General features: G+C 53.8%; 1 protein-coding gene across 11 annotated transcripts in view; it reads right to left on the reverse strand.

The window, feature by feature from the left end:
- EPS15L1 (epidermal growth factor receptor pathway substrate 15 like 1) overlaps positions 1–11,459 on the reverse strand; it is a 98,198-nt gene extending 86,739 nt beyond the window's left edge. For all 11 annotated transcript variants that reach the window (XM_043590293.1, XM_043590284.1, XM_043590282.1 and 8 more), the window contains exon 1: positions 11,371–11,459. In XM_043590293.1, coding sequence (XP_043446228.1) covers positions 11,371–11,403 — 33 coding nt within the window. In that variant the 5' untranslated portion in view covers positions 11,404–11,459. The remainder of the gene's footprint in view (positions 1–11,370) is intronic.
- Between the last annotated feature and the right edge of the window lie 3,498 nt (positions 11,460–14,957).

A 14,957-nucleotide genomic window follows, 5' to 3' on the forward strand; every position in this document is an offset into this window, starting at 1 on the left:
TTCTGTGGAGCCTGGGGGTCCTCTAGGCACCAGGCACTGAGTAGGCTCCAGATTTCACAGATTCCACGGAGGAGCGGAGCATCACGGTCTGATCAGGGAACAAACACAGAAGAGAAAACATGCTGGCAGGAGCAGGGAGAGGAATTACACACGGTCGCTCCTCGGCTCGGAAAAGACCCTCTGTGGTTGGCAAAGAGTGTGAGTTGGCAAAGAGGGTTCCAAGCCTCTGCTGAGCTCTCGAGGTGCCCCACGGCCATCTCCTGCCCCCACCCCCCAGCTAGCTGCACTACTCCCCCCCACACACGCACACATCCACCTGGACGCTCACACACACTCACTCAGAGGCCCTTGCACACAACCGCGGGCACACAGCCCTCAATCCCGGCTTTCCTTCCTGCTCTGGCAGAAGCTCTACTACTGTGTGCCTCCCGCTCCTGGTCTCCCCCCAAATCATTCCCTATGCCTGCGGGGAGGGGGGCCGAGCCTGCTGAAGGCCAGTTACCTCCCAGCCCCACAAATGACCCCCTGCTTTAAAAAGCCTCCCAAAGTCCCCCCCAAATGAAATGAGTCCCTCCCTCCCTCCCCACACTCCCATAAGCCCCGAACTTACAAATGAGACATTTCTTAAACGTCCAATTTTTGTCAAGGCCTCCCTCCTACATTTTCAATTCAGTGGAGCTGGGGGGGGGGGGGGAGGTGGAGGTCTCACATTTACTCTACCTCTTGCCATTGCTGGCGGGGTAAGCAGGCCTTCCTTAAACGTCTGTTTACGGATCGTTTGTTCACGGATGGAGCCTCAGGAGGGAGAGGGTGGGATGGGTGCAGCGAGAGCGATGCTCGGGTAGAGACACAGCTCCACCATGCAGCAGCAGAGCGGGGCCTCAGTTTCCGCTTCCATAAAATGGGAACGATACAGTGCCTGCCCTGAGGATCGCTTTCAGCATCAAGGCAAAGCGCACTCCACAAGTGGGAGGCGCTGCTGTACACATCAGCGCCCTTATTACCGCCACCGAGTCAGAGGAGCAGCCTTTCTTTACAGAGAATCGGTGGCGGGTGGGAAGGGAAGTCAGGCAAGGCTGCTAACCAGGGCGTGTCCCACAAGCATCAAATCCGCAGTCCTTACAGCATGCCACACCAAATGATCTTGGCCAAAAAAATGATAAAATATTTCACCAAACGCTGGCTACGCTGCAGCACATGTCGTACGCGTTCTCTCTCAACTAGTCAGCTGAGCCCCTCCCAACATCTAGGACACCCCAGTCTTTTACTAGTTCTTAAGTCTTCCTGATGATTTTTTTTTTAACGTTTATTTATTTTTGAGACAGGGAGAGACAGAGCATGAACGGGGGAGGGTCAGAGAGAGAGGGAGACACAGAATCCGAAGCAGGCTCCAGGCTCTGAGCTGTCAGCACAGAGCCCGACGCGGGGTTCGAACTCACGGACCGCGAGATCGCGACCTGAGCCGGAGTCGGCCGCTCAACCGACTGAGCCACCCAGGTGCCCCTTACTGATGATTTTTTTTTTTAAAACGTGCAATTTCTAAAAAATACCAGGAATGCTAAAAAAAATAAAATAAAATAAATGAAAATAAATAAATAAATAAAACGTGCAATTTCACACACAGAGGGTTAAGTGCGTAGTAGCTGTGAAGCAAAGGGTATTTTCGAGGGGCTCAAAGGCAACAAAAAATTAAATCAAGAGGCCGAATGCCGACGGGACGGACGAGCTTGGCTTGAAAGAAAATGCCGATTCCCTGGTCTGGCGTGTGGGCGACAGGAACAACAGCACTGGCTCGCACCCACTCAGCAGCCGTGGGTGTCCGCTCGTCCCTATGGAACCCCCTTCACCATGGGAAGAGCGCCCACGACGTGTATGGGGTGCCCTGCAGGCACAGAGACCGTTCTAGTCTTCGTCAAAGAAAACTCCCAACGGGAGAAACATCCTCAATAACACACACCTAGGTCTACCGGGTTCTGGCACCCCCAAGCACAAACTGCCGCTTCTAGGGTGTGGGGAATTTTAGAGGGCTAATCCGGACACGGTTTTAGCGTGTCCATGTGAGGGCCTCACCACCTCACCATCAACAGTTCTTTCGGTTCATTCTTTCCGCTTTAAAAACAGCCTGGGGGGTGCCTGGGGGGCGTCAGTTAAACGTCTGACTTCGGCTCAGGTCGTGATCATGGGTTCATGGGTTCAAGCCTCACGTCGGATTCTGTGCTGACAGCTCAGAGCCTTGAGCCTGCTTCACATTCTGTGTGCGTGTCTCTCTCTGCCCCTCCCCTGCTCGTGCTCCATCTCTGTCTCTCAAAAATAAACAAACATTAAAAAAAAAAAAAAGTGGTCTGAAAGAAGATTGTTTCCTTTTCCCACGGAGTATATAAAACTGAAAACAACCTTTATGGATCAGAAAAGCCAAGTTTCTATGGATCAACAGGCATGCCTGCAACTGTCACTAGTAAATCAGAGAACCCCCTCCCATACCCTCTCATAGCGGAAGTGAAGAGACACCGGGAGCCCTGCGAACGTGCGGGGGCCTGGCCATCAGGATGCTGGTCTCCCAAGGCTTCCCTGACTCCCATCCCCAGGGCAGAAGGTGCCTGCTTCTCCACCCAAGACACAGAAAACATTTCCACTAATCAACTACCATCAAGGGCGGCTACAGACGCTGCTCCTGGTTGCTATTCGGAGCATGTGGCATCCATCAACAGATGGTGATCACCTGCCTGCAGCAGGGTCTCGGGACACAGCAGGGACACAGCTGCTCCTGCCCTCCCAGGAGCCCCTCGGTGTGGTATCCATGGGAGGGAACACCAGCTTTGGAGCTGCGGTCTGATCCAAGCACCCCACCTCCCTGAGAGGCCTGAAACCAGTCATTTTCCCTCTGTGCTTCTCAGTTTCCTTGTTCAGAAAGAAGCTGCAGGGACAGTGACAATGACACTTTCCTAATGAGGAGTCAGTGGTGAGTGGGCACAAAGTGGGTGTCCAAACACACTCCCTTACTTCTGTGCAATACCTGCACCCAAGATCTCTCCCCAACAACTGGGTTTCCAGAGTCGGGGAAGGGGACTCTGCCCGGGTCGGGACCGGGGCGGGGCGGGGGGGGGGGGGGTGGAGGGGGAGGGGCGGTGAGCAGCCAGTCTGAAAGGCTGTACCCTACTGCCTCCAGTCCTGCCGGAACAGAAGAGAGAAAGGAGGAAGGAAGACCCAGGCCCCCTCTTCCTCCTGTCCTTATTTCCAACGTTTATTTATTTTTGGGACAGAGAGAGACAGAGCATGAACGGGGGAGGGGCAGAGAGAGAGGGAGACACAGAATCGGAAACAGGCTCCAGGCTCCGAGCCATCAGCCCAGAGCCCGACGCGGGGCTCGAATTCACGGACCGCGAGATCGTGACCTGGCTGAAGTCGGACGCTTAACCGACTGCGCCACCCAGGCGCTCCCTCCTGTCCTTATTTCCAATCCTGTAGGGCAACTCATTCCACCCATGCAGGCTGCCACCTGACCTCCACGAAGGAGTCTGCCACACGGGGTCCTACTTATCTGTGTGCCTGGGAGCCCGGCTCCAGCTGAGCCATCTAAAGGGCGGGGGCTGTTTTATTCTTCTTGCTCTCATACCAGCACAGGGTGGATGCTCAGAAAGTGCGACCTGACGGTACCCCCAGGAGGCAGGCTGCTTCTCAACTGCACCTAAACGTGGGGTCCCACCAGGCCTGAAGGGCCTGCTGCAAGGTGACCCAGCCACCCACCTGGCACTGCCCAGCAAAGCTGGTCTGGCCCTGCTGGCTGCACACACCACACCTGCCCCTTTCTCCTGCCTCCTCCCCCCACTTAGAAGGCCCCTCTGCCCAAATAACCATCCCACACAGTCCTCCAATCACCAACCCCTCTCCTCTTCCAGAAACAACCTCATGCCAGGTTGCTTTTTTTTTTTTTTAAACATTTATTTATTTATGAGACACAGAGCATGAGCAGGCAAGGCACAGAGAGAGAGAGAGAGACACGGAATCCAAAGCAGGCTCCAGGCTCTAATGTTTACTTATTTTTGAGAGAAAGAGACAGAGTGTGAACGCGAGAGGGGCAGAAAGAGAGGGGGAGACACAGAATCCGAAGCAGGCTCCAGGCTCTGAGCTGTCAGCTCGCGCTCAGAGCCCGACGCGGGGCTCGAACTCACGAACCGTGAGATCATGACCTGAGCGGAAGTTGGACGCTTAACCGACTGAGCCACCCAGGCGCCCTAGGTTGCTCTTTATCACTTCGTGCCCATATCACAACAAGCATCTCTGAGCTAGTGCCCAGCTCTGTGCATTCTCTACGCAAGCGGTCAGATCTAAACATCTCACTTCACTTCTCGAGAACGTGCCACAGCTCCTCACTACCTCACACAGTGTGGACCTGCCCTACCATTCTGCCATTTGTTCAACAGGATTACTGAGCACCTGGGGAACTAGGACAAATTAAAACAGGCCTTTTTGAGCGTAGTCTAGGTGGTGGGGGAGACTGACCATCCATCAAATAATCCCAGCAACAGGAAATTACAAACTGGTATGTGGAAAAGTACAAAGCATCCCCACAGGCAGTAACAGAGAAGCTGGGCCAATCTGTCAGGGAATGCTTTACCTGAGGAAGTGATGTGCCAGCTGAGATATGAAGAGTAGAAGTTAACCCAGAGATAATAGGTGGAAGAAAATCCCAGAAAGGAGCAATAAATAGCATGTGCAAAGGCCCTGAGGCAAGACAGAATGTCGCCCGAACAAGCAACTGGAAAAGAATGCCAAGGGGCCACAGGGCACAGCAAACAGGGAGGAGGGCAGAACTGGGAAGCGTGGGATGCAGGTGAGCAGTGCGCTGGAGGGGCAGAAGCCGGCCTCCAGTCTGCAAAGAGGGACAGCCAGGCTTCCTGGCACCACCCTTCCCTGCTTTCAGCCAGTGTCTACAAAAGGAGAACTGACTTTTTATCAGCCAGTCTGAACATAATCAGTAAATCAATTCTGCCATTAGGAGTGCAACAGTCCCCGCCCCCCCCCTCCAGTAGGCAGAGCCAGGCGGAAGTGCAAGGAGATGGCTGTTTGTGGTCATCTGTAACCTCTCCCTCCCTCCAGCAGCTTGGGACATTAAGGGCTGGCCCTACCACTAGAATGGGCAGAGCATTCTAAGCAGGAGCGGCCCTCTGGGCCACACAGCAGGCAGGTCTCCACTCTACCCCACCCCCCTCGTCGGCCACTCTAGGCAAGCAGACACCCTGTCAGTCCCTTTTGTCTCGGGCCAATCTGTAGGCCAGGCACAGACCATGTCCCATTTACCAAGCCACCTTCTCCCTTTAATCCCCAAGTCACCCTAACTAAAAGAGGGATGCGGAGCCCAAAGTTCCCAGCCCCGGCCTCACATTCGGCCCTTTTGAGCCAGGATTCCAATCCCTCAGTTTCTGTTCATTCTGCTCCGCCGCTGTCTGAAAAAGCATCCCTCCCTTCCTTCCCAATGTCCCAACGGCCCAGCCCCGGCGCCCTTCCTCCTCCATGCAGCCGACTCCAACACACCCAAGTGGAAGCAAGTCGTCCGCCCCTCATCCAGCTCAGACCACCCGTGGCCTCTGCCTCCACCGTGGCCCGGACCACGCCGACCCTCCTCGTGGGCCGGACATGGCGCCCTCATTTCTGCCTCCGCCTTGAGGCACAGAACACCCAAGCCAGCAGGGAAACCGACCTGCTGACCCTCTGTAAAGACGAAAAGGCAGCTTTTCCGTTTCCCCCATGACTTTCCGGGGAAAGGAGATCAAAACAATAAAATAAAAATTTAAACACATGATCTTCTCTCCATCAGACTCTACAGCATCTAGCAGATACAGCCCCCAGCACCCAGGGAGCACGGCCGTTGTTTAAAACCAACGACCTCTCACACTGAATGCTTGGCAGTGAAGAAATAAATAAAAAGAAACTGGAGTGCCGCTCAGAGCCCCAGATCTGTGTCAGATGAGCTGTATCAGCACGAGCTTGTGGGGTGTGACCTTTCACAAGTGACCTCTGCCTCTGGGCCCCAGTTTACCTCTTCATAGAGGGAGGATAAGACGGACCACGGTGACTCGGGAGGGGGAGGTGAGCAATCCAAATGCCTTTTTGCTCAGTCCTTGGTGCCTGTGCAGTGAGGCCTCCCCACCTCACCTGTGGGATTGTAAACTCGGTTCCACAGCCCTCACAGCGTGGACCACACGGCCCTGGGACAGACTACATACTAGCTCCTTTCCTGCTGTCTGCCCCCCCACCCCACCCCGTCCTTAGAACCTCGCCTCCAGGTGACAGAGCTGTCTTCAGGTTCACTGCTACATCCCACAGGCCAGGAGGTGCCCAGGAAAGAGAAGAAGCCTGATACACATCTGCCGAATGAACAGCGCCATCCACAAACGAGAGGCACTTTCTGACGGCACACCCATCACCCCGCGAGGTGCTGATACTCTGCTGTCAGGAGGCAGATACTTAGAGGTAGGCCCAGTTTGCACATAGACAAAGTGAGATACGGAAAATACCGCACAACCGAGGGCTCTGAGAGAACATCTGGGGACTATGACACTGAAAACACACACCCCCTGAAGGGACCTCATGGGGTAACGGGGTGGGAGAAGTGTCTTTGAGGAAGAATGTGGAAGAGCTTTCCGAGTGGATGCTGGCTGCTCAGGTGAAGTCTGGGAGGGGAGAACCCGAGGGCACCCCCAGAGTGGCTGACGGGCTGCCTCCTTCGGGGCCGGGGGGGCGGCTGTGTTCGTCCGTCGGCACATTAACGGCAAGTGGCCTGAGGCATCAGAGAGTGGACGCTCGGCGCTTGGGTACCATCTGATCGAAGACAGTCCACTTCCGGGATCAGCTGATCGGGTAAAGAGCCAGATGTAGGAAAGTTGCCTTAAAGTGCAAAATTGGGGCAGAGGGAGCAAAACTTGTATGTTCTTGTTCGACTGGGAGCTACTCAGTCCACAAAAACCAGGCCAATGCAGGTCAGTACGACAAAGAGCCAGCCGGGGAATTCTGGATCTTACGGGGCAGGGCCAACCTTTACTCTAAACCCTGGCTCTGTCCCCACCAATTTATACCACATCACCATTAGCATTCTAGTAAGACAGAGAGACTGGCAATTATTTTAGAGGAAAAAAAACAAGGGACGAAAGGACAACCAAGTGTCCCAAGCACTTGGCATTCACTGCAGACACGTTCACCGGGTGTTGCTCTGGGCGAGGAGCCCAGCGGGCCGCCTGGAAGAGGGGAAAGAGCGGGGCTCTGCAGGCAGACGGATGTGGGGTCAACCCACCAACTATGGGACTTTGGCAAGTTACTTAAATCTCTGTGGGTCTCAGTTTGTGAAATGGGAATAAAAACCTTCCAGAACATGGCACCCATTAAAAAGATGATAGGTCTCAAGGGCGTGGGCACAGGAAGTACCTGGCGGAGGAGGACCCCAGTGGCATTGGTGGGAACACCCCCTTGGGCCCAGGACACTCTCTTCATCAGTGAGCCCAACGCTTCCCGCATGCTTCCTAGGTCGAGGGCCACACAAGGGACCCACAGAAGGTATAGGAGGTACAATGACGTTCTGGTGGGACTGATGGAAGACACCCCCAGGAAGGCCTCTGGGAGTGGCCTCCCGTGGGCGGGAGGTGGGGCAGGACGCAGCAGGAGGTCACAGCATGAGGTGGGGGCAACAGAGCCATGGAGGGTGTGGGGGGAGCGCTGGGAACAGCAAGGGTCTAAGTGGAATGGTGCGAGTGCGGGAGAGCAAGTTGGCAAGGTCAGGCGGAGCAGCACAGGGGCAGCCGAGCTGGACATACTGAGGGGAGGGAGACGGGAGTAGCTGGAAGCTTCTGGAGCAGGGGGTGGTTGTGTGGAATGAACTCGGAGGCAGAGGCTGAGTAGGAAGGGGGGCAGCCGCAGCCTGTGAACTTGTGGATGTGGTAAGGAAGTGGCCAACCCCAGAGGTGGCTGGCAAGGGAGAAACAGGAGGCTGGACTCCGGCAGGGTCTTGGTGGGGGAAGGGCACGCTCTGCGGGGAGACCCTAAGACGGGGGCAGACAGAGAGGACGCGGTGCTGTGAGGCTCAAGGGCAACCAGTGACAGGCCACCAGGGTGAAGGATGGCATGGTGACCAGCCACTTCAGAGACCACACGGTACAAAGGGGGGAGGGACACAGATGCACTTCCAGGGTAGGAGAGGCAAAGGGGAGCTTGCTCAGAGGCAGGGAGAAACGGAAATCACTGAGCTGCCAACGGAGGGAGAAATCCACCCTGACTCTTCCTTCACAAGAGCAAGATTCGTATTCAGGGTCATCAGAGACTGTACAGGGCAAGAGGTGTCACAGATACCGGGGACTGTGGAGCAGACCAGGAAAGATGCCTATAGCAAAAGTGCTGGTGACAGAGGGGAAACACACAGCCCCTCTCCCCTCTGCAACTCTGCTAGCAGCTGCTTTACTCACCTTCACCTGGCCATCCATGTTCCAAGTTCCGTGTTCCAAGAATGTTCCAAGTGTGCCCTACACCTCAGTCCAACCAGAGCACAGCCTCGCGCTCCAGGCGGCTCCCTGAATGCCCCCAACCAGAAATTATCCTGGAATCCTATCCACGCATCTCCGCGAATTATCTGTGAACCTGTGTCATCCCTCAGCTAGACTGAAAGCAGCTGGACGGGCTAAGCCTCACACCTTGGCCGACAGGAACACCTACTGCAGAGCTTCCCATAAGAACAGGTATAAAGAGGGGCGCCTGGGTGGCTCAGTCGGTTAAGCGTCTGACTCTTGATTTCGGCTCAGGTCATGATCTCACGGTTCATGAGTTCCAGCCCCGTGCCGGGCTTTGCATCAACATCATGGAGCCTGCTTGGGGTTCTCTCTCTCTCTCCCTCTCTCTCCCTCCCTCTCTCTCTCTCTCTCTCTGCCCCTCCCCAGCTGGTGCTCAATCTCCCTCAAAATAAATAAATAAACTTAACAACAACAAAAAAGAACAGGTGTAGAGAAATGTCAGATAACTACCTGAAGGAAGAAAGCCTGGTCACGCCTTTGTTCAACAAATGTGTAAAGGAAAAGGAAAAAGCACAGAAGTCTGTGACCTAAACGTGTCATGGGCTCCTGGCTGTCAGTCTCTTGCAACTCCCACCCCTGTCCCCATCCCACACACAGAGAAGAAAAGCCACCTGGAAATGGCGCTGGCATGTATAAGTCATGGGTGCTTCAAGAGCTTACCTGACACCTCCTGCGGGCTGGTCACAGGATCAAGAGGCCTGTACCTGCTCTCCCTGGGTGCCTGGGTGTAAACCATTGATTGGTGCCGAGGGGTGTGTGGAAAGAACACATTTCTGGTGGGATGGAAGGGGCTCTACTTATGACACGCGATCAGCAAAGGCCTCTGGGAAGAATGACATCTGAGCTACCACCCGAAGGAGGGAAAGGACCCAGGAACCAAAAGCACCAAGGGAAGAGACAGGGAAGAGCACTTCTGGAAGAAGGAACAACTAGTGAGACACCCTGAGGACAGAGAAAGCTGGGACTGTGGGAGGAGCAGAAAAGCAGCAAGTGTGGCTGCAGTGTGGGGACCAGGGAAAGCAGGAGGCGGGAGAGGGCTGGCAGGCACCAGACCAGCGAGGCTTCCTGAGAAAGAACTGGGAATTTATCCCAGAGGGTGCTAAGCACATGAATCACAGGACCCAAATCATGTTTCCATTCCTTAATTCACAGTGGCCTTCCCCTGAACCTAATTCTGCATCGGTAAAATGAGAATTTCCTTCTCCTTGTTGTGGGGACAAGTGCCAACATGTTAGAAAGCACTTAAACTCCAACGCACTCAATAGACGGTAGCCACTGTTGTCATCAAAGTTCAAATCAGGGCTTTCAAAATTTGACAGGAAGTCAAAGGAACTTTCAAAAAGATTCTTCCCCCCCTCAAAAAAATGGGAGCACTTTCTCATTAAGTGAGCCTAAGTGAGTTTCACCCAATGCACATATCCTAAACTATAGCGACTGGCTATTAATAATAATGCCCCCTATCTGTAGAGCACCTAATTTACATAGCACTTTCATACCTCTTATAAGAATGTATTAATTAATAACCACTGGCCTTTAACACTTTTAATTTCGTGACGGCGTTACAAATTCGCTAGTTCTTGTAAGATTTAGCAGGTATGTCTCTCTCCTTGGAAAAGCTGACCAGTCATGTCAACCTACCTATCAGCTCTCTTAAGGTTCAGCATTCTTACTGCTGTGGTCTACATTCCCGTATGTCCCAATCTGCCAGAGAATTAAATGATGGTAATAATTATAGTTTCACGGAGTGCTTTGATGTGCCAGGCACTGTTTACTAAGCGTTTTACATGCTTAATCTTCACATCATCCCTATATGTTTTATATTTCCATTTTCCAAATGAGTTCTGAGCACTTCACCCAAGCACACTCAAAGGAAATAAATGGCAGAGCCAAGAACTAAACAGCAAGATGACATGACCCCGTGTCTTCACTCTTAATTCCAACTCCGTGCTAGATAGTTCAAAGTGCTTATAACATGGCGCTTGGTACAACACAAGTATTCAGTAAATAAAGGCAGCTGTCGTTAGCAGGACACAGGTAGTTTCCAGTTCCCATAAGAGTGTCACCTCCAGGAGAGCAGCGACCTTGTCTGGGTGACTGCTGCACTCCCAGCACCTGGCCCAACGCACATTTGACAGACAAATAAATGAATGAACATCCTTCCCAGAAAGCAAAGCTGTCTGCGCAAGGCTCTTTTTCGCACGTTATAGGTCGCGCCGCTGTTACTGCCCCTTAGTAAGACCATCAGGCAGATTTGAAGACGCAGAAAGGAGACGTGCGAGCTCCTCTCTCTCAATTCAAGGGTGGCAGAAACAGCTCCCAAGGGAGGGATGAGTCCGGGATCGCACTGCTGGAGGGTCCTGACCCTGGCAGGGCTCTGCCCTCCACCCCGGCGGGGACACCGTCTTCGCCGGCGCTGGGACCCGGCAGAAAACAAAGACTCGCGGGGCTGTCGCACCGGCAGAAAGGCTCGCTCCCCTCGCCCACCTCCCAGAGTGAGAGCCCAGTGCCACCGTGCATCACCCGGCCCGGGAGCTGCGGCGAAGGCCAGACTCGTAGCCGGGCCCGGGCCCTGAACCATGCAGGTACATGCAGCAGCCCCGCCTGGACGCCGCCCGCAGAGGGTCTCCAGGGCGCGGGAGGCCGCGGGCCGGGCCGGCCTGTCACCTTCAGGACCGCCCGCCCACTCGCCCTCCCTCCGCGCGGGCCCGTCAGCACGAGCCGCCGCCGCCCGGGTGGGCCTCCCCGCGCATCGGTCTCCCCGGGGCGCCCGCCTCGCGCCTTACGCCCCGGCGCTGCACCCCCGCCCGCTGGCCCATACCTGCTGGGAGAGCGGGATGAGCGGGGCCGCCATCTTCCCGCGGACTCGGGCTCCGAGCGCCGGGGAGACGGGGGCGGGGCCGCGCGTGCGCACTGGTGCGAGGGGCGGTGCGCGCGCAGCTGAGTCCGGGAAGGGGCGGGACCGAAGTAGGGCTGCGCACGCGCAACCGAAACCGAAGGGGCGGGGGCGGGGCCGTGCACACCTAGCCCAGGCCGGGAGGGGGCGGGGCCGGTTAGGCGCGCCGGTCCCACCATGTGAGCCCAGCCTATTTGCCCCGTTACCCCTCCGTCCACTGCGTAAGTCTGACATGCTGTCATTCTTTCAGGTGCCGTTCCCTTTTCCGTGCGCCTGGCAATCCTTATGGGAAGGTTGTTACGCACCCCGCGGAGCGTCAGAAACCTCGCCGTGCCCAACTACACTCGCTGTTCCCAGGATAGGGTGTATGTGTGTGGGGTTGGGTGGGTGGGAGGGTGTGTGTCTGTGTGTCTGTGTGTGTGTGTGTGATGATTTCCCAGCTCCCATTTCTAGCAGGAGGCAAATCACCTTAGCAAGTCACTTAAGTACTTTCTCGGAGCCCCTAGTTCCCCCTTCTGAAAAGTGGGAGTGGTAATATACGTTTGCTGTCGTTCCACCTCCATGTCTCACACTGTGCCTGGCACAGAGCAGGCACCGGACGTTTGCTGGAGAACCGGTACTGGAGGGGGCATTTATTTCTCAGACGTTTTGTCTTCCATTCGCGAGGGACACACACTCCTCTGTGGCCAGATTCCACTAACAGGATGAGTAAGGATTCCACTAACAAGATGAGGAAGGAAGCCTGGGCAGCTGACCGCAAGGTCTCTTCAGGGCAGGTGGGCATCCCCTTACCTGCCCTCCTCCTGTGATGGTGGCACAGTGAGTCTGATCAGGCCCTGTTTCTCAGGCAGGCAAGCTAGAAGGCCATGTGATCTCAGGGGTGGGACACAGCTTCCTGTCTCCCTCTTCCATTTGGGAGTCTCACAAGCTCCTGCTGATCTTATGAGACACCCCTGAATAAAGAGCAATGATATGTGACCATGTGTCACCTGGTCTCATCTTGAGAGTGTTTTGCTGTCTGCTCTAAGTTTTCAGTCTCATCATGCTCCTACACTTCTCCATCCCCTATATAAAGATCAATGGGAAGGGGCACCTGGGTGGCTCAGTTGGTTGAGCATCTGACTGATCCTATGATCCCAGGTGGTGGGATCGAGCCCCATGTCAGGCTCTGTGCAGAGCATGGAGCCTACTTAGGACTCTCTCTCCTGGGGTGCCTGGGTGGCTCAGTTGGTTAAGCGTCCGACTTCAGCTCAGGTCATGATCTCATGGCTTGTGAGTTCGAGCCCCACGTTGGGCTCTGTGCTGACAGCTCAGAGCCTGGAGCCTGTTTCAGATTCTGTGTCTCCCTCTCCCTCTGCCCCTCCCCTGCTCTCACTCTGTCTCTCTAAAATGAGTGTTTAAAAAAAAAAAAAAGGATTCTCACTCTCTCCCTTTCCCTCTGTCCCATTCCCCCCAAAAAAGCAATGGGAAGCCACAAGAGGGATCTGAACATGATCAGATTTGTGTTCTAGAGTGGTGGCTCTGGATGCAGCAGGCAAAATGTACCGAGCATAGATGGGCAGAAGGGAGTGGATCAGCTGGAAAGCGTAGTGGTGGTCTAGGTGCGGTGATCAAGGCTTTTAGCTGTCTTGAGTGCTTTATTAGTCTGTGTTCCATAAGGAAAAGTCATTTTATTTTTTTAAATATTTTTTAAGTTTATTTATTTATTTTGAGAGAGCAAGAGAGAGAGTGCACCCAGGGGAGGGGCGGAGAGAGGAGGAGAGAGAAAGAATCCCAAGGAGGCTTCATGTTGACAGCGCGGAGCCCAACGCAGGACTTGAACCCACGAACCATGAGATCATGACAGAAGCCGAAACCAAGAGTCAGACACTTAACTGACTGAGCCGCCGAGGCACCCCAGGAAAAGTCATTTTAGGTATTTCCCACAGAGGATGTTTCATACGGGAGAATGAGTACAAAAGTATGCGAAAAACAGAACAGGCATATAAGGTTGCCTATAGTTTAGTAACTGTAGGGAGCTTCAAACGCTTCTAAGACTAAAGGTCAAAAGGGAAAAAGGTGTGGCCCAAAACCCAAAATCACTGGACCCTGAGCAGGAACCCGGATGCCCGCTGTCCCCAGCCACTGCTGCTCCTGCCCATCATTAAAGCCACTGCTTTGTTCTTACCATGCCTGAGGTGCCCGCAGAAGCCTGAAAAAAAAATGGCTTCACCTCTCCACCTGCCTTCCCACTTCTTTCTGACAGAACATGACAGGAAACCAATGGGCACGGGTGTCCGTGAAATGGCATATGCAGGCTTCCAGCCTTGGTGTCAGAGCCTATAAACACAAGGACAACAGAGACTCTCCTGCATCCTCTTGCCTGGACACAGAGGCTTGGTGGTGTGAGTCCCACCCAGCCAGCGGCCTGGGATTCCCTCTTACTCCTGTAACCACCACACTGGGCAGTGATCCCCCCTCCTGGGCCTCTCTCGCTGGACAGAGCTGCACTGTCCAACATGGCAGCCACCCGTCAGGTTGGCTGACTAAATTCAAATTAACTTAATTTAATTAATTAAATAAGATTAAAAATGCATCCCTCCATAGAATGTACAACACCAAGAGTGAATCTTACTGTAAACTATGGATTCTGGGAGATCACGATGTGTCAGGTGCAGCCGTTGTGACAAATGTCCCACTGTGTTGTGGCATATTGATGGCGGTGGAGATGTGTGGGTGTAGGAGTGGGGGTACGTGGGAACTCTTTGTACTTTGTGCTCAGTTTTGCCGTGAACCCAAAATTACTCTAAAACCAATGTTTATTTATTTGTTTTGAAATTCATTCCTCAGTCTCACCAGTCACATTTCAAGGGCTCAGGTGTGGCCAGTGGCAAATGGGCCACATCTTCACAGAAAGTTCTCCAAAAGGTGAGCTCTGCAGGGTCTGACCTGGTCTGGCCCATCTTCATACAACTGCTTGCAGCGTATTCTCTCAAAGCCTGGCTCTGCTTCTTTCCTCGGTAACGTCTTACCCGTTCAGAGATTAAAGAGGTAGACGGTTGAACGCCATCCCTGCATTTCCAGCGAGTGTCTTTCGTTTCTGAGAGTGATAACCAACCCCAATAAACTGTCAGCCGTCAGCCCAAAAGTCCACATCTGAAGGTCCGCCAACTTCAACCCAAGTGAGAACGAAACTTGACAGAATTTCACTTCCTCGGCAGACTTTTCACATTGATCACCCGGCAATATGCCACATATAATTTCTAATGTATGCGGCTTATTTGTAATATCACCGGATTCCAAATTCCTCATGTCCTAAATTTTATCACTTCCAACACAAATTTCTGTGTGAAAAACGGGTGTCTTCAAATCAGAAGACTGCTCATGTAGGACTTTAAAAAAGCAAGTTATTTGGGGCGCCTGGCTGGCTCAGTTAGTAGAGCATTTGGCTCTTGACCTTGGAGTTGTGAGTTCAAGCCCCATATTGGGTGTGGAGTCTCCTTAAAATTTTTTTTTTAATTTTTTAATTAAAA

This window comes from Prionailurus bengalensis, chromosome A2 (assembly GCF_016509475.1).
Source record: "Prionailurus bengalensis isolate Pbe53 chromosome A2, Fcat_Pben_1.1_paternal_pri, whole genome shotgun sequence".
Lineage (NCBI taxonomy): Eukaryota > Metazoa > Chordata > Mammalia > Carnivora > Felidae > Prionailurus > Prionailurus bengalensis.